The sequence below is a fragment of the Cyprinodon variegatus genome, unplaced genomic scaffold, assembly GCF_000732505.1.
Source record: "Cyprinodon variegatus isolate N-32 unplaced genomic scaffold, C_variegatus-1.0 Scaffold161, whole genome shotgun sequence".
Classification (NCBI taxonomy): Eukaryota; Metazoa; Chordata; class Actinopteri; order Cyprinodontiformes; family Cyprinodontidae; genus Cyprinodon; species Cyprinodon variegatus.
In genome coordinates, this window is record NW_015150614.1 from 804,641 (window position 1) to 824,589 (window position 19,949).

The following is a 19,949-nucleotide window of genomic DNA, read 5'->3' on the forward strand; positions in this document are numbered from 1 at the left end:
CTTCCATCTTTCCATCCATCTTTCCATCCATCCATCCATCCATGGATTCTTCCATCTTTCCATCCATCTTTCCATCCATCCATCCATCCATGGATCCTTCCATCTTTCCATCCATCTTTCCATCCATCCATCCATCCATGGATCCTTCCATCTTTCCATCCATCCAATGCATTAATGTCATTTTTATTTAGCAAGTTTTAAATATTAGTTTAAATATTATTATTATCAAGTATTAAAAAACAACAATTTACCCATTTGTTTTATTATGACAACAGCAGGCTGGATCCCCAGTCTCTGGTCTACGAGTCTAATTGACTGTGAGCATTATAAGCAAACCATTTTCCAAATGGTTTGTCAACAATCTTTGCTGGGAAGCAGGTCTCTCTAATGGCTCTCTGGTAGGCAGTCTGCTAATGTGCAGTGCAGAGTTAAAATGAAACATGTGCTTTTGTCTCTCGTTTTACATCCCTCTACCTGTACATCCTCCTGCTCGTCTCTATCACATTGACTATTCAATCAATAGTCCTTTCCATGCCCCTGTTGTGCTGCTACACGTCACTTACAGTGGTGTGCAAAAGTCTTGAGTCCTTCCCCATATCTTTCTATGCTGAATTTAACGAGCCAACTGATTTTTCTTTGATTAGTTTTAATTACAGAACCTGATGATTTGTTGAGATATAATTTGTTTATTTTGCTTTTGGATTTTTACTTTGACTGATTCTAAATCAGTGAAACTTAAAAAGGCTCCTTAATTCATGGGAGAAGCTATTGTTTCGTCCACTCATAACAGATACTAACATAGAAAGATTTCACAAAGGGACTGTAAATCCACTTAGAAACCAAACATGATTTATGACAAACGTGCAGATTTTTTAGCATAAACAAAGCCAATCACAAAGAGCTCTTAGCTGCAAAGTTACAACAGATCAAGTAAAAGAAACCAGATCTATGTTGCATTATTTGTGTCTCTCTTCAAGAAATGATATTCAGATACCTCTCATCTGCTGTAAACAACAACTTTTTACATTTTGATATTCCACTTGAAACTATGTGTATCCATAGAATATAAGTGAAAAAGCAGCCAAAGTCTATTCAATGTGTTAAAAGCATATTCTGGTGAGTTATTGACCGACCACCAATACATAATTTATAAATAAATCAGAGTTCATTTAAAGCCTTTCCTCAGTGCTGTGCTTTTGATAAGCAATATTCATTCTAAATGTTCTCAGTCATGCAAATCAGCTACATTTTCCAACCAACCAGTGCATGTGTTTTATGATATATTACCTACATGTGGTCAGGTTTCTCTGTGTATAAAGCCACAGTGAGACTGATTAGTTCCACAGCCCTCTGTGGAAAAGCGAATGGGTTACACGCAGGAGTGACGGATGTCTAGCTAGGCTTTTAGAGGCAATGACAGATGCTGAGATCACTCATATCTCCCCTTTTTTTTCTCCAAAAAACTGTTAGAAGTGATCATTTCCCTCTGCATGCATGCATCTAGAAGGCAAATGTATGTGTCATTGTTCATTTAAAAAAAAAACAGTTGTTTTGATCCAACGTAGGAAATGAATCATCCTGTTCTCTTTTCTCTGGAGTCCAGGCTAAGTCCTTTTCAGAAAATAGGTCCAACTTCATTTCCCGTTTTCAGATTCGTCTAAAACAGCCAAACACGAAACCTAATGATGATGATGATGATGATGATGATGATGATGATGATGATGATGATGACATCAATCATAGTCGTTATCTTCATTATATGCTTTTATTTTGAAACTGACAACACAGGATTTATTATTTAATTTCTAATTTTTTATTATAATTAGAAAATTCCACTTTTAATTTTTTGTAAAAAACTCATGCCTGTCAGAGTTTAGACAATTATAGTGAAATCATATTTAGGGTACGTTTTTTTTGTGAGCTGATATCAATAGAGATAATAGCATGTCACAGGTTTGATAGTGAATTTAATAGAAATTAAACTCTGATTGAGTTGGTGATATCAACATATCTTCATCCATGAGGACCAATATAACAACTTACTGTGATAAAGCTGGTAATTAACACCCCTAATGGATACAATATGCTCTTTCAACTACTAATTTCATGTTTTAAGGCAAACAAGCTATTTAAATCACCCTGGTCTTTTGTTAGAATAGAACTGCCCTGTGTTTATTACTTAACTCTGGTTAATTAAATTTTTTCAGTTGAGTTTCACTCCCCACACCCGAGGATGATGACCACAGAACCAAATGAATCAATACATCACTCCAGTAAAACCTATATGAATACATCAACTAGGACATAAACTAAGAAGCAGATGGCAAACTTCCACCATTATTGTTTGCAGAGACTTCCGACGAGGGTTTTATGCAACACCTTCTGTTGTTCTGCACTGCCAGCTTCTTCGCAGCTCACAGTTGTTCAGGATATCACCAACTTTGCTTGTTACTTGTTAATGGCCAGCGGGGACTTAGAGGCAGCTTGTTTTTGTGAGTTTATTAAGGAAATGTTTTGTGAAAGAGGCTAATAACTTTTGCAGGTGGTCATAAAATTACTCAAACGGATGCACTGCAGACCTCAGTTACCTCAGCTGAGGTCAGTGTTCATTACTGAACAATAGGTAAGAGATGGGGTCAAAAATGGCCAAATCACCGCTGACTATGAAGAAGTGAAAGGCCTATCTTAAATTTCCCCAAAAAAACATATTGATAATCCAGAATATTTTCTCCCAATGGGCGGATGGAACTGCTTAGAAGGTATTTGAATTTAATATATGACTTTAAAGTAACTGCATTTAAAAAAAAAAAAAACGCTGTAATTACACTTTAACAGGCTTTTGGTAAAGTTTCTCCATGCACAAAGTAGAATATCCCACCATCAGTTTGAGATAACTTTAGCCCAAGCATATTTCTATTATGCACAATGACCAATCATTTTTGAGTAGCTCAGTAAAGTTTTAGAGTGGCCTAATCAATATCCCAAATACAATTAAGATGCTGTGGGATGACATTAAACATACCCATGTTTTACAAACCACCACTATGGCTGAAATAAAGCAATTCTGCATCGAAGAGTGGGACCAGATTTTTTCTACTGTGACTAAAGGACTCTTTGTCAACAACTACTACCATCAACAGGTAAATGTATTTTGCATTTACTCATGCTTATCTGAATTCAAATTGCTTGACAATCTGAAACATTTAAAACAGAAACAAGTAAATGTAATAGAGTTATCTCTGCCATTTAATTCCAACTATTCCAGCTAAGGTTTCCAGACATTGCTTCAGCGAATGTTTGTTGGAAACACCCAATAAAAAACCTCCTCCAAAGACAAAAAGACATTATGTGCTGCAGTGGCATGCCTGAGCTAAGTGAACAATGGTAAGAGCTGAGGAACAACAAGTTAGGCCTGTATTGTTCAGTGTTTCCTATAAACAACACAATAGAAACTAAAAGTTATCTCTGAGGTCACAGGTTCTTAAACATTCAATACATTTATTTTGTTGTGTTGAAGTTCTGATCAACATCATTATTAAGGAGGTTTTTCCTTCCCTCCTTTCTCCATTCCTTGACTTAATTTCATTAATCATCGGTTGGTAGATTTCACATAACCTTGCTGACAGACAAGTAGGCAGACAGAGGAAAGACCGAAAACAACAACATACTGAGTTCTAACCTTGAAGAAGGAGCAGTAGGGAGCTCTATGTTGATTAAACTCGTACTACCAGTGGACATGTTCCAGTAAACAAGTTTGAATGATTTAGGCCATATCAGAAGAAACAAAGCAAGTAATGAGATTTTAATGGTACTGATTAAAATTGTTGTCGAGGGCTGGCACTGCTAATGCTTTCCCCTCCGAAATGATGTTAATCATAGAAATAGCTTCACAGTACTTAAATTAAGACACAGTGAGCTCTTCAGTGTATTAAGTGAACAACACAGAAATGTAAAAAAGAACAGAAACAAAACCATAGTTTTGGGTACAGTTGAAAAAGACTGCAGCTTGATTTTCTCTGCTTGGTGTGCCTTCCTTTTTTTAAATGAGAGGGTATTACCTTCGCACTGTCCATCACTAAATGCTATATGGCGTCTTTCAAAAGTAGCTGTACCCATTCATACCTATCAAACACATTTGATTTGAATTTTCTGTGATTGACCAAAAGTCAAGAGTGTAAAGAGGAAGAGGTAAAGATAAAGAAGGTTTCCATAATGTTTTCAATAAAGAGATGTAATTTACAAATATTTCATAGAGTAACCTTTTGTTGTAATTAAAGCTGCAAGTGTTTTTTTTAGTTATTTCTACCGGCTTAATGATCTAAAGACTGAAGTATTTTGCCCATTCGTCTCCAAAACTTCTCAAACTGCCTCACCATTAAACTGAGGACATCTGTGGAGGCACTTTTTTACATTTCAAAACAGATTATGAATCAGGTTTAGCTCTGGGTTAGGCCATTCTACCATGTCAACTCTCTTTGTAATTTGCATGCTAAAGAAAAGTATAAAAAATCATGACAATGCCACCACCGTTTTTCAGTGCGGGTATGAGGCATTTCATTGATGTGGAATGTTAGTTGTCTTCCACACATGTAGCTTTGAATGTTTGGAGGGCCTTCCAGAGTACTGCTGTGTCCCAAGTATGGCATGAAGCAAGTTTTAAACATTACTTCTCATAAGTTTTATCTTTTAACAATGGACCAGAGAACACATTTTAAGGGTTATTATCACTGTTATGCTCAACTGGGTTGTCAAAGGAAAGAAAGACAGAGGATCAGGTGAGCCAAGAACATAAAAAACTTTAATATATCATGAGAGAAGCTGAATGTTTATTCATCTTAATCCTCTAAAGCAGGAAGTGATTTCCTGTCAGACCCCCAGCAGCTATTAGCGACTTTTGTACTCCTCATCATGTTCCTCTTTTGAAATCACCACATTCCACTTTATGGAAATTTGTAGCCTAAACTGAATAGGCATTAAGAGTATTTAGTTTACTATCTGGAATTGTGCTTCTCTAACAGTTGGACAATGTGTTTATGTTACTAGAAACCACAGAATTTTCAACTAATAGAATCAAGCTCAGACCATGAACTCTGCTCCTATTTCCAAAGAAGCAAAAACAGTTTTGTGTCATTTGTTAACAGTTGATGTTTTCCCTTTTGTGGCCAGGCTGAGGCGTGTGCATTAGAGGTGCTACCAGCAGACTGGTGGCTTTGTTGGAGGACCTTTTGTTTTGCTTAACCTGGCTTTTTCAGAGCCAATATTCCGAAGGGTTCCAAGTGCATAGTTAGATTTTGATCCTCTACATGCTATGTTGGACCATCAATATACTTCTAAAATGCTGTATGCAAGAAATCTGGAACATTGGGGGGAAACTATTTATTGATGTTAATTTCATAGCCTGAAATGTTTAATCCCACACTTGTTTACATATTATGATCCTAAGCGTGTGTGTATTTGCTATGATAACATGAGTAAAAGGTGCAATGGGGGAGCAGCAGACGACGGTGGAGGAGAATATCCATTACATAAGAGATTAAAACCAAAGGAATGGTAGGTATGCAACCAACAACGCCAGCCAACGATGTGGAAGTCAACTCCATGAGCCCCCCGCTGCATACAGAGCCTCAGTGGGCAGCTCCCCTGTACGGGCCTTTGATGCTAAAAGGAACAACCACGTAGCACAGCACCCCAGCACAAACTCATATCATGCAATTAGACACCACTGTTTTTTTAACTCTGCTTTCAGCCACAGCTGCAGAGGTCATACTCTATGAGTGTGCAAGGCAACAGCAGGGACAGTGAATCAAATGGTATACAGTAGGTAACAATCTAGGAGGAAACATTTCAGTTCTGCAGCAATTTATGCGGCATTACAATAGGAAAGCACAATTTGATAAGAGGCCTACATTAGTTTGTTTTGGATAGAGGTGGGACCAAGTCGTTGTGTTAAAAGGGACCAGTAAGTCTGCAGTCGTTTTGCTAAACTCTATGATCAAGTCAGAAGAGAAAAGACGCCAACCGCAAAATTTACAACTCCTGAATCAGGACCCGTTTCCTTCATTTTGAGATTTTTCACACCCATTAGTCCAGTAGGCCCGGTCCTTTTGTTGACTCAGTGTGATTAGGGCTGCCATGTTCTGCCGGTCCGAGATTGCTCTCGCAGTACAGTTTATCAAACAAACCAGACCTTTTAAATGACGCAATCCCTTCTCCTCACACTGAGAGTTCCAAGAAAAGCATCCCATTCTTCTTTACCCAGGAAAACTGTCTTTTTCCTAACCTGAATTATACCTACTTCCAAGCATGTCAAATTGTTATAATGAGTTTTTGTTGAATCAGATCCTGATTTCCATCTCTCCCATTCCACTTCAACTTCCACTCCTCTAAACATTTCCTTGCAGTGCAGGATCATATGTTAATAACTGAGGTAATCAGCAAGATCTAAAAAAGTCTATCTATTGACATATTTGCAACTATTACCCCATACCATAAACATGATCACTAAATTATTACTATGAATTTAACCTGCTTCCTTAAAATTTGAGCAAAACCTGTCAAAATTCTGCCCCATAAAACAAAGCACCATGCTGCCTGGATAGGTGAATGTAACGGTGGCTTGAGCCTAATATCAACATCCAATGTCAGTGTAGGATCCAATGTGGATTCTGAAACAATTTACTCCAATCTTTATTGGAACTTAAGGAAATTTAAAGGGAGTATTTCCAATCAAACAACATGAGCCACATGAGATTATATAGGAGAAAAAAATGGATTGTTAAAATCATTTTTATTAGATATTGAATCTCCACCTTCTGCAAGCTCCGTACAAGCCTTGGATGCACTGCAGAGCTGCACTGTAAATATATTATCAAAGGGTGTCTGCAATATCAACACTGATAGGATGGCAATAAATATGAGCTGATGATATAAATGCAATGCATTCATGTTTGGAATTAAAGTAGCTGTGATGCTTGGTATCTTTGGCGGCATAAAATATATTAACATTTTCTAGTAAACTCAGTGAGAAACTGTACTGCCATGCTGCCAAGGTCGTCATGGTGGCAGCATGTTTTTCTACAAGCCATGTTTTTGTACCTTTATTAATGAACTAATGTCTTAGGCAAAGCGGTTATATAGGGTTTTTGGGGTCAATGTTTAAAATGACCCTAAAGCAGCAAGAGGTTAATAATGTGACTTTCAGTATTAATTTTATAGCAGGGTATCAAATATTAGATGTTTTCCTGATATTCTACAGCCCTAATGTACTGATTGTATTTCATATAAGGTGCCAAACATAGAGACTGGACCGAAAGTGCATTAATCAGGGTAGGTCTCTTAGGTTCAGTGAAGGAGACCCGAGTCTGATCTGCAGCTGGATGCTGTGTTGGATCCAGGGACTATGTAAATTGACTCAAAAGAATAAAGTAAGTTTGGTTTACTCAAGGGAAGCTTTAGGTGCATACTTTTTTCTATAGTTGTTCAATTTTGTGCAGAAGGTCACATATTTTAAAGAATTGCTAACATTCCCTGATCATATGTCTGAAAGTGTCTTTTGATGCCATCAAGTTTAGTCCCAAGTTATAAAATCTGTTGCACTGAGTCAAATTCAGCTCCACACCACTGGTGTCTGGGTCATGGACAGGAGTTATGCCTTTCATGTACAGCATATAATCTATTGAAACGCAGTCATGATGATGATGAAATTAAAGTTTCCGAGTCTTACACACACAAAGTCTTGTTTTCTATTCTCTAAGTGAGCGGGGGGTGGGGGGTTAATTCTCCTTCCTGTTTCCCACTGTGTAGACATCTGCGGGGGGGGTCATGCATTGCCTGCTCTGATCTGGATGTGTCTCACAGAAACACTTAAACACATCTGTTGCTTCATAGGTGCAACCTAAAATCCACATTTCCAGATTCAGCACAACTTTAGAAAAGAAAGCAGAGACCAGAGAGGCGTCTACAAAAGCATGTAGGAGATCTTCTTATCACTCCAGTCAATTGATCGTCAATAACTGGGGGAAGATTTTTTTTCATGTGTTGGTATGAGCATAACACTGACCTCTGACTCTGGCATAGCAGCAGCCACACTTAACTAGGACTTTACGGAACAAGTGCTGGCAGCCACAGCCTCGGTAGTGGCGATGGTGATGGTGGTGGCCCCCTTTCATGCTGTTCAAGCATTAGCAGGGGTGGGCATGGGGCCCGGCAGTCAGTCTCTCTCCCCCCCACCACTCCTTTCCAGCTTTACTCCTGCAAAGTGTAAATCTCCAAAAAAGGTGTCAGCTGATCCTCTTCTTCTTCTTCTTCTACCTCCTCCTTCTCCTCAGTTGACTGTTAACAGTACTAGAGCCCACATCCAAGACACTGGCAGTCCTCAAAAGAAGCAGGCAAGAGGAAATCCAAACCAACAGGGGATTTGTTTTTCTATGAAAAAGGCTGCAAAAGTATTCAGCAAGCTCAGTGATACACTGAACATGTTCTCTTCTCCCTGCCGCTCTCCTGTTTTTCTTTCTCTTCTTTTTCTCCGCTGAGCTCTCGCCTCTGTGAACTGCCTGGTCAAATGACAGACGAGGAGACTGCTTCAGAGAGAGAGAGAGAGAGAGAGAGATAGCAGGAGAGAGATAGAAAGAGAGAGTAAGGGGAGGGTGGGAAGGGTGGAGTCTGTGGCTCTAGTTGTCGACTATTCCAGTGTAAGGTTCCCCTCCCCTGCTTTTTTACTTCTGTCCTTTCTGACGCCCCCCCCCCACCACCCCCAGCTGATTTTTCAAGCTGCCTCTTATCCATTTCCTGTCTTGTCGGCTCTCCCCCCTGTCCTGTCTGTTATCCTCTACATGCTTGTGGCTCATTGTGGCATAGGTAATCCTTCCATGGGGAGCCTCCGACATTCAACTCCAGGACCAGATGAAATGTGTTCTCCTATGTCTGCTCCCTTCTGACCCTGGAAAAAGTAACACCCAGGTCTTAAGTGATGCACGATTCTATTTAGAGAGCATATGCAGAGTCAGGTTTAGGGCTCATGTATTTTCCGGTAAGAGTGACCGGGTTTTCTTTGGACCAAGACATTGGTTCTGGGTTAAACCCCTGCTCTGTTCATCTATGATCCTTAAAAGTAGTTTGCACTTGTCCATGGTGCAAATACTTTATGTGTTCTCATATTTCAAAATGTTGATAATCCTGCAGAGTGGATGCGTACTTCTCTTTCCAACTGTATTTGTATGTAACTCTAGACATACAGTATACTGACTTACTGCTTGAGTTGATACAAAAACATACAAGCATGAACAAAATATCCCAAAGATAAGTTTACTGAGTTCAGGAAAGTACCCTGTAAGTCTATGATTAAATATTAATAGATTCTAATGATTAATAATTTAAGGGTTTCCAAATAACCATAGCTGTTCATCAATACATAAATTGTATCACAGATGTTCAAGATCCAAAACACTCTCTATAGGCAATTGTTATTACACATTTCGCTTGTTTTAATTGCCCCTTAGTACATTTCCTATTGTTAAACTGATTGTTAGGGTAGTGTATAGCGTATATCAAAAGGAACAGCTGAGTTCTGGGAAAGTAAGATGTACTGTAAACCTCCCAATAGTGAACTCTAAGATGCTGGCGATAGCCCTATATGTAAAATAAGCTGTCATTTCTTTTAAAGTAATTTATGTTTTATGGAAATAGCTTTCAAAGTTTTATCAGGATCAAAGAGATAACCATCAAGTTTAAAGAAAGTAATCGCAAAGCTCTGAAAAATCAAGCTTATGGATAGTAACCTATATATATTTTAAAGCAGGATTTATTAAATATAAAATATATCTTTAAAATAAAATTAAATACATTTTATTAGTAACCATATATATTTTGTTTCAAGCAAAGTTAAAGGCTTAAACAGGCCAAGACAATAGTCCAAAAGTTCTCAAAGTAGCCTATAATGCCTTCCCGAAAATAACGTTTTTTTTAGGTCAAAAAAAAGAAAAGTTTTAAGAACTTGACCTCTTATAACAAAGAAAGTAGTCTCAGAGCATTGAAACCAAAATATTAAGCAAAATTAAGATTTAGAAAACTAGCAAAACACATTACTGAAAGATTCCTCTTAAATAGAAAAATAAAAGAAACACAAAAGTTTTAAAAAATAAATTACAAATTTCAACAAACATTTACAGGTTATTTTTGCTATAGGTTCAGGTGAGCTAATTTGTAAATTGTAATAAAGTGATGTGTAACAGAAGCATGTTTGGGGGGTTTGGAGAAGTAATCTTATCCCAAAGTACCACCTTTGTTCTGAAACACTAATGTGTAAGCATATAGACAATAACCTGTAAATTCCCATATAGTAGCCTCTTAGTTCTGGAGTAGAAATCTAAAAGTTTTGGTTAAGTAACTTCTAGTTTTAACAAGAAAAAATCTCTACATTCTGGAAAACTGATACGTAAGTTTAGAGATATGTATGGACTGTTTTAAGTGTTGCAGAAATTAGTTTAGAAAAGAATCATAAAATTAATCACTTCTCACTTGTTTAGGTCCTGTCCTTTTTATTTATTCCTTTGTGTTTAGCTTCTTACTTATTTTTGGTGGTTTGTTTGTGCATTCATGTTATTTTTGTCATGTCGGTCCTTTAGGTTTTGGTTCAGTTCACCATGTTCACTGTATTAATTGGTCTCCTGCCCTCATTTTCATTCTCAGTTCTCTCCTCTGACAGCTGTTTGATATTCCCCTGTTAAAACTCACATGGTTTCCATGTCATTGATCAACAGGAACTCTGTATAATGGTTCCTGGTTTTCCTAATTCACTGCTGGATTCTTCTGGTACTCTTTTTTTCTTTCTGGCCCGATGTCCCATTCTTGATATAAGTCTTTATTTCCAATCATTTAAACTGCTGACTTCTGCCCTCTGCTACTTGTCTACCTGCATTTGGGTCCAAGTAAAAACCAAACATGACATAACCACTTCTACATGTTTTTCCTTCCACAGTCTTCAAAGTTTCTGACCTAGCATCTGCATGTAAGAAGATAAAATCAAGCCTATTCTGTTGTTTCTGTGGATTTGCCCATTTAGCTTACCTATAATCACACAAAGTGTCGGTCAGATACAGGAAATATTTTGAACTAAGTATATTAATACATAAAAGCACTCACCAGATGAACAAAATAACAATTTCAGAATTAATGAATTAATTAATTAATATGAAGAAAAAAAAATTTTTGTAAAGGAAGATGATGATTTCTTCCACTCATCATCATCGTTTCTGTTCTCTGAAGCAGGTATTATTAGTAGATATTTTTTTCCTATTCTTGGAAAACGTCCAGCAGTCATTGCACAAGCCTTTTTTTTGTAGTTGAGGGGGTACATTTTGTCTGAATGTAAACAACTTGCACCTTCCACATCTTAAATTTGCAGATGAAAATATTTTGCTTCTTACACTGCGGAACTAACAAAGTAAACCATATTTAGATGTGAGCATAACATCGAAACCCAAGACACACAGTTTACATTTTTAGCACAGATGAAATCCGAGTCATCCTGTAAAGTAAAACACGTATCCATTGAGTAAATAACTTTAGACAGATTTGGCGCAGGGAGAAAAAAAAAAAAAAAAGGTTTGGTGAAATGCTATGACATCCCTGCCTGGAAACAGCCCTCTCAGACATGTAGCTGCTCAGATTATGACTCAGTGTGTTATACGAGTTTAATTTTGAGCTCTTGCCTTCTTTCAAAAGTTAGATCCTGGTGTGCATAAATCGACGACTGATTCCTGGAAGGGTTTATAGGTAGACCGCAGCCCCCTCACTGATTCCCCTCTGAGAATAGCTGAGTAGAGGCAGGTGAGAATGAGCAAGAATCCTACCAGCAGAAGCAGCAAAGTACACTGTCAAGTGCTCTCATCTTGCCATAGTGACAGAGTGACTGCTGTGAGGATGTCTTTGTCATCTATAGGGGACAGAGCAAACATCGAAGCCTCACCCATTAGTCTCACAAGCAAGATACACACACACAGATCCATTACACAGCTTACAGAGAACCCAAAGAAGCCATAACATGCTGCAGAACGAGAAGTTTTCCAGATGAGAAACCCCACCGCGTTAAATTAATCATCTATTCCCAGGCTGTGTTAGCATGCAGACTGGTCTCACTCTTCCCTTTGCTCTTCTCAGATACAAAAACACATTTACTCTCTTTGTGACTGCTTTTATGGAGGAGTCCTCCATATGCTTTAGCATTTCTTTGCTTATAAAGGATGCTTTAAGCAGTTATCACTGAGGGGGAATGACACCGCAGGATCACTCAGCAGTGATGTGGAACAGGTTGATCTGTCTGGTCAGTGATATAATGTGAAACGCCATCAAATTTGAAAGCAACAGATTCAACAGTGGAAAAGAGATTCTATAAGATAAAAAAAGAATGAATCACAGACAAAGCTGTAAAGAAATGAAACATGTTTTAACATTTTTACTTTACATTTAAAATGTATGGCACTTAGCTATAATTATATATGAAATAAAATCATATATATATATATATATATATATATATATATATATATATATATATATATACAGTTTCTTTGCTAGAAACATGTATCAAACAGGTTCTCTAGCTTCTACTTGAAGTGTAACAAGCCTTTCAGATACCACAGTGCTTAAGGTTTAAACCAGGGGTCTTCAGCATTTTCCAGGCCAAGGACCCCCACACTGATGGAGCGGGGACCCCCATATATAATATATATATATATATATATATATATATATATATATATATATATATATATATCAGACTGGTACTATAGTCACTATTATAGATGAAGTAATGTAACAAAAGTAATTTCACCCTGGGATTATTAAAGTATTTCTGATTCTGATTCCTGGTTGATGGGACAGGTGTTGTGAATGAAAGGGTGCCCAGCTTGAAAGAGCTCCTGTGTGTCGCTGAATGTGTGCATTGATGACTGAAAGACATCTTCTTTCTCCATTTATTTGTTTACTTCAGTGTGTTAAATTCATGTTAATGTGGATTTAAAGAAAGTTAGTCGAAAAAAATTGGGGAATTAAAAAAAAAGAAGTCTAATCAACCAAAACTTTAGCGACCCCCATGCAGTACCTCCGTGGACCCCCTCGGGGTCGTGCACCCCCTGTTGAAAACCTCTGGTTTAAACTAATTGCTAGTTTGCAATTCTGGTCAGAATTGAGCTCTTCTTTAAAAGTGTCACGTTTTTATGATCAAGACTGTATTTGTTTGGGGTTTCTTTTGGTCAAATATTAGCCCCCATCTGTCAGTGGGTTAACTGGGTTAAGGTAACTGCTGCTATTTTGTTCTTCTGTGGTTAGGGTTAGGTTGTATGATGCTGGAGATTCTCAGTCATCCAGGTCTTGAATTGAGAAAGCTTTCTGGATGGGGAGCGGAACGTCTTCCAACTTGGAAAACAAAGCCCAGTTGTTTGTTATTTAACTTTTTTAACCTTTTTTGGAAGTTATTGTGTCTTGCTTTCAAAGCCAAATAGTTTGTGCCATGGCTGATCTACCACAACAGTTCTCAGCCCCATAGGAGGGAATCTGAATAAAATACGTGACCAGTTTTCCTGTTTTATAAAGAAAATCTTTATTATCTTTATTGTTTATACATTTTATCAACTTAAAGATGGTATTAGTACTGGCATTTTTCTACTATGTTCTTTAAGAACCTCTTTTTCCCAAAAAACGTCTCATTGAATTTTTCTGAGTCTCTTAAAACTTGAATCAACAATATCTGCGGAAAAAAGCTGATTCAGTCGTTTATTTTTCATTACACATCATACAACATCATAAGGTTTTCTAAAAATGTTCATCCACTTTCTCTGTTCCTTACACCTTTTTAGTGATGTCAGATGAAGTGCCAAGAGTATCTTCTCAAATTAAATTTGTGCTACCTTCAAGAATGATTTCCTTCCACTTGTCTATTGACAGGAAGGAGTCTGGGTCCTTGGTTTAATCATGTGCTTTGCTCTTACTTTAAACCAATTTTCACAAATGTCCAGAAAGAAAGGGCTTTCAGTCAGACTGGAAAGATGAACTGTTAGCGCTACATGAGAAATCCCTTTACAAAGCTAGACGTTTAGTTGGATCATGGATTCCATAGACTTTCAGTGGGGATAATTATTGGCTACATTTTAAACATAATAGTCTACATTATTCACTAAATCTCAATTTTTTAGATCTGAAAGAGTATCTTGTCATGTATAATGCCACTCCCTTTTAGATTTATTGACCAATGAAGGCTTTTGAATTTTTAAAAACATACCTTTCAGAAACTAGTATTTGTGTACTCAGATGATGTTATTTATTGCCATCTACTGGCATACTTCAAATATATATATGTATATATATATATTTTTTTTAGAATCTCTGGCTCTTTTGAACTACAGTAGAGTACATAAATAAATTAATAATACAATAAAACTATGCATGACTTCATTAGAAAATTATTGTAAATGATCAAATTTCACAATATGCTGATGGTCTTCATCTAATTCATACACACAGACCAAAAGACTAAGTTCCAAGCACCGGTACAAGACCTTAAAATCTGGACTATTTTCAATCCCATGCTAAAGTAAACTCAGATACAATAGAGGTTATTTTCTTTGGACCGGAGAAACAAAGACACAATAGCTACCGAGTCATTTACTTCCCTTAGGCTTTACCTTTGAATTGTACTATGAAACATTTTCTGGTATTTTTAACTAGAGCATGTCTTTTCAACATTTTAAAGTCCCTTCCATCTTATTACTTTTATTTAAATGATTAAGGTAATACATTCAACTACATGTTAAAAATGGTCATACCTGTGATATTGAATTTATTCTGAAACCAAATTTTAAATGATTCCGATTGCCTTTTACGTGCAGGAGCACTGACACTTAACAAGAATGCAGTATCTCTTCTGCCATATGGAACGGGGGTCTTTTAATAAATAAACACTAAAATTAGCCCTGTAGACATGAACAAAGATGACAGTGTTCTGAGAAATATGGAAAAAATGTTCCTTCTCTGGCTTTCAGGGAGGAGCGGGGGATGTGAGGTGATGCTTGCATTAGCAGACATTCATCTTGCTCCTTTTATCTCTCCTTTGCTCCTTCTCTCTGCATCCACCCCCCCAGAAACACATTCTCAAACACATACAAATACTAGGTATGATTCATCTGCTCCAGTAGGCCTGCGCAGATGTGGACAACTCAAGAAAAGCTATAAAATATACTTTGTGCAAACATGACTTTTGCATTTATTTGTGGGTTTAAAATCAGATCAAAAGTTTTAAGGATTTCCCACCTAATAATGCCAAACAACTGAAAGGAAATTATGAGGCAAGTTCATATATAAAGTGATTAATTAAGGAAGGCCTGTTCCTGATGTATTTGCTGTTTTCCTTTAATGTGACATTCATGGAATACAATAAAAAAAAAAGTTATTAACTTTCAAAAGTAAAATTCAAAACTTATGGCTATAGAGATGGCTTGAATATGATAATGGAAACAGCAGACATGAAGTTGCTTCAGTGTGTTCACCAGCCCCCTATTGACATTAGCTTCTCCTAACGCAATCAGCCAGCTGAAACCCTGCCAAAGTATACTCACTAGCATTTCACTTTCCAGAAATTTTCTCCATTGCTTTTCCTCTTTAGTTCCCCCCCTTCTCTCTTTCTTTTCTCCCTCCCCTCATTTCTAAACAGAGCTCCAATTAAGGAAAACTGGCATTCTGAACAAGCTGTTTTAGAATGTTTTTTTTTTTTGGCTCTGGTTCCATCATCGAAAATAAGTCAGGGTAGATATCTTGTTTTCTTTTGCTCTGTGCTGCAAATAGCTTTATTTATCCATTAGACCAAAGGGTAAGCATAGACCATAAAGAAAGGCAGGTGTGTTGAAGGTGTAAGTATGTGCAAGCAAGAGTGAGAACATCCTACCACTAATTCCTTTCAGAACCTCCCTCATTAGGTTGACAGAATGAGGGTCTGTGCATCCACCATGTAGACTGTTTCTCCTAACATACACAGTTATTGTGACACGCCTTAAAAATACACCAAAGAAAACACTTATATCTGCACTAGCAAATCAGGAAAACAACTTTTCATTGTATGTTCACTGACCCATATCAGACCAAAGCCCTGAATAGAGTCAGCAGCAGTCCCAGACTCTTTCCCTGCTGCTAAGGCAAAGTTTCCACTCAGAGCTTTGCCTTAGCAGCAGAAAGAGACTCTGGAACTACTTCAGGCTCTATTCAGAGCCTTGCTCGGATGTGAAACGCCACCCAAAGGACAAAAAGTTAATTAAATATATTCCAATCCCCAGGACTATATCATTCATTCTATGTTGTAGAGAGTGCTTGGTAGCAATGTGCGGTTTTCTCTGAATTCCTTTTCAATTTTTTGTGCAAATAAGTGAAATATTCTACACAGACTTTCACGATGTAGGTAAATAACAGAACAGGAAAATACATCTTTATCACTCTTTTTTCAGGTTATAATAAAATGAAAACCTTCTGAGCAGCATCGCCAATCTGTCCTGTGAAAACGAGAAGATTAGGAATATCTTAGTGAAAATGCCCTCTCCAGGAAGCAGCCACTTTAACCTTGCTGTGCCCTCAATGTAAACAAACACCCGCCTTCTTCGATTAGGGTGGGGTAATGTGAGGCAGAGGGAAATGATTCTGGCTCAACGTTTAGATAAAAGCAGTTAACAGGACATCCTCCTCTCTTTTTTAACTAATGTATAAGTTGTAAGAATCTGTTTTTGGCCTCAAGAAATCTCCGACTTTGTTAAGCCTTTAGAAGTGAAATGATGTAGTGGCGTCATGAAATAGGCGGCACCCAGACTGGGAGAGGAAGCTTTTCTTTTAAGGCAGGTGTTTTCTTTGGTGCTGGAAGAAACAAATTCATTATCCATAGAGCTTAATAAATTATTTCATCATATTTTTGCCTGTAGTTGACTATAAAAAGCTTTAAAAGTGTAATATAGGACCTTAAGGTAATACATTTTAGAGAACAAAACCTTCTCAGTCCATGGTTGTACAATCTGTCTTCATTAAGAACATTTATGATTTGTTTTGTCATTGATCGTTTTTAAGTTGATGAAATAAGGTTAATTACTTTAAATGAAAGTTATTTTAACACTTTAAAACAACTCATCTAAATACATTTTATCTATTTTAGGAAAATCATATATTACCCTAACAACACGGTTCTAGAAAGGTGATAACATCTAAAAAAAAAAAACATACTTTACCTAAAAGCTGGTTAACACTCTAGAGAAAAAAAAACTGTTTATTCAAGCTCTGTGCTTTAGTGATCTAATATGATTTTTTTTGTGATTGATTCTGTTCATATAATCTTGTTTCTTTCTGCTTAGAGAAAATCTGCATTATGTATAAATACCAAACACTTCTATTTAAATCTCAGTAATCTCCATTTATCCTTTCACATTCAGTCTGACTAGAAGACTAAAACTCCATCATTATATGACATTAATGACTATGATGAGTGTATTTAAACTACTGAGTAGTACTGCAAATGCACACGTATGTATAAAGTCTTAGTTATAGGCAACAATTACTTCCTTCTATTTCTTCCCTGGTCTGCAGCACATTGATTAACTAACTCAACCCAATTCCCCAGAAATAGAAGAGATCACATTTGATGATGTATTAAAAAAAACATGGACAAAAAACAAGTTTTGCAAGGTTTCTACGAAACTTATAAACTTTTAAAACCGAAATAGAAGACATATCTTGCCTGACAAGCTTTAACTGACTCTGCGACTGTTAATACTTTGTTGTTCTGGTTCACTCCCATCCCTCACGTAGCACAATATTCAGCCACAGCAGGTGACCTCTGCATTGAAAAAGCTGTAATCTGCTGTACTTCTCTCACTGTCAAGGGACTGCTGCAGAAAGCAGTAAAAAAAAGCTTCAGATTTCCTACTGGAGTGAAGAAAAAAGAAGAAAGAAAACCGAAGCTGAGTTAAGAAAGACTGGGTTAGTGTTACGTAAAAGCAGCCAAGCTAAGCTTTTTTTAAATTGATGTTTATGGTTTAATCATTGTGCAAAAGACAGCTGACTTCTTTTTAAACTAGTAAAAAAACAGAAAAAAGCCTAAAAATATCTGTAACTGCAAAACAGATTCGATCAATACTGCCAGTTTAGAAGTTTTGAATGCACATAAATGTATCCAATCAAAGAGGGTGATAGCCACAAGGAGACCTTTAAAAAAAGACTGATTAACACAGCAGGTCACTAAATAAAGATTGATAAGGATTAGATTATCATGATAACTTGGATGTTTTGGCCTGATGATAGATAATATCACCCAGCTTTTTTTACAGGAAAAACATTGCTTATGTTTTTATCTTATAAAAGTTGTCTAAGGCCAAGCCTATTTTCATGAATCTATACTGTCCTATTGCAGCAGTTTTTAAAATATTAACTAAATTATCTATTACATGTACAGTAGAATAGTCACTCCTTTCTATATTGTTTACATCTGTGAATTGATTTTTCAAATACAAAAACTTTTTCAGTATTTAACAAGATTTTTTGCTATAATATATCAAGATGTACTTTATACAGATTACACCACCCTCTCGTCTCTTGCAACTCTGCCGAAGTTTGGCAAGACATGACAGCACTGTACACACATAATCTAGCCAGTCACCTGAGTGAGGCAAACACTATCTAATCTGTGCCTCTGGTAACCCAGTGTGATGCAGCTTCAGGTTGATCTTTGTCCTTTTAAGGTCACGCACAGACATGCAGTGTAGTCCCAGACTTCTCTGTATCCCTTTCTCTCCCTGGAGACGTGCCTCCAGTTTCCTTCAAAACCCGATATGGACAAAGCCGGGGGGGTTTCTGCTAATTTTGATTATTTAAACCTGCACTCTTGGTTTTTTTTTAGACACATACTATTTCAAACTAAGATAACTTTAGACAGATCAAATCTGGCTCCTACAGGTTTGTATGTTGTTTTGAAAAATATTGATTAAAGTGAAAATATTTTTTTTTTTTCCTGGTTAAAAAATATATTATTGTACCAGTATGAACAGTGTACATACATTTTTTAACTTGGCAAAACAAAAATATTCTTTTAAGTGATATGTTGAAGTTTCTTCTTTAAAAGGTTTTATAAGACAACAAGAAAGCAGTACAATTTTATGACAGTAAACACTTGCTAACTTCAATAGAATGAAAGTAGGGTAAAGAAACTACAGATGTTTGATGATGTGAGAGAGAGATGTGTGGCTAGAGTTAGTTTTTTAGTAACAATGCCTTTTCTGCAAAGAAAATAGTAGCATATGAAATGGGGAAGAAACAGGGAGTGACGAAAACAGATATGATTCAGCATTCTAAAAGTGAGAGCAAAGAGCAAAGTAAAACAAGACTGGGATTTCTAGAGAAGGACTTGACTTTGCAACCCCTGCATTGTTTTGTTATTACAGGGAGGAAACAGGGAGGTGTCTTTCTTCTAACACATTAAGCAGCTAATCCTTGTCTTAAAAAAGAAATGTTTAGCAGATCCTCCATCTCTTCACCTCCCATCTGTACTATGTTTAAAGTGGAAGAGTTATCTAACATTCTGTAATTCTAAAGTAGTGTTCATTTCTCCAATTGAAATGCACTAAAATCAGTAGAGAAAAAAAAAGTTCAAATTATAGCCTCCTCTGTGTTTTAGAAGGGCAGAGACAAAGTCCAGACTTTGACTCCCCAGTATTTAAAACTTGTTTAGATACTATCTCCATCCATTCTTATTAAGGTTGAACTATTTAGTAAAGATGATTGTGCAAATTATTTATTCTCTAGCTGTGCAAAGCTGGTAGAAACATACCTTAAATTAAGGTATTAAAAATAAGTGAAAGCTGTTGTATGTATGTATGTATGTATGTATGTATGTATGTATGTATGTATGTATGTATGTATGTATGTATGTATGT

The 19,949-nt window shown here is 36.7% G+C and overlaps 1 protein-coding gene across 3 annotated transcripts in view; it reads right to left on the reverse strand.

Moving 5' to 3' along the window:
- Nucleotides 1-19,949, reverse strand: part of LOC107086787 (rho guanine nucleotide exchange factor 25-like) — a 74,849-nt gene that overhangs the window by 51,619 nt on the left and 3,281 nt on the right. Inside the window, exon 1 of one of the 3 annotated variants that reach the window (XM_015377964.1) lies at nucleotides 8,060-8,548. The exons of the other annotated variants lie outside the window; for them this stretch is intronic. Coding sequence (XP_015233450.1) covers nucleotides 8,060-8,168 — 109 coding nt within the window. The 5' untranslated portion in view covers nucleotides 8,169-8,548. Of the gene's footprint in view, nucleotides 1-8,059; nucleotides 8,549-19,949 lie in introns of those variants that run through there. 3 annotated transcript variants of the gene reach the window in all.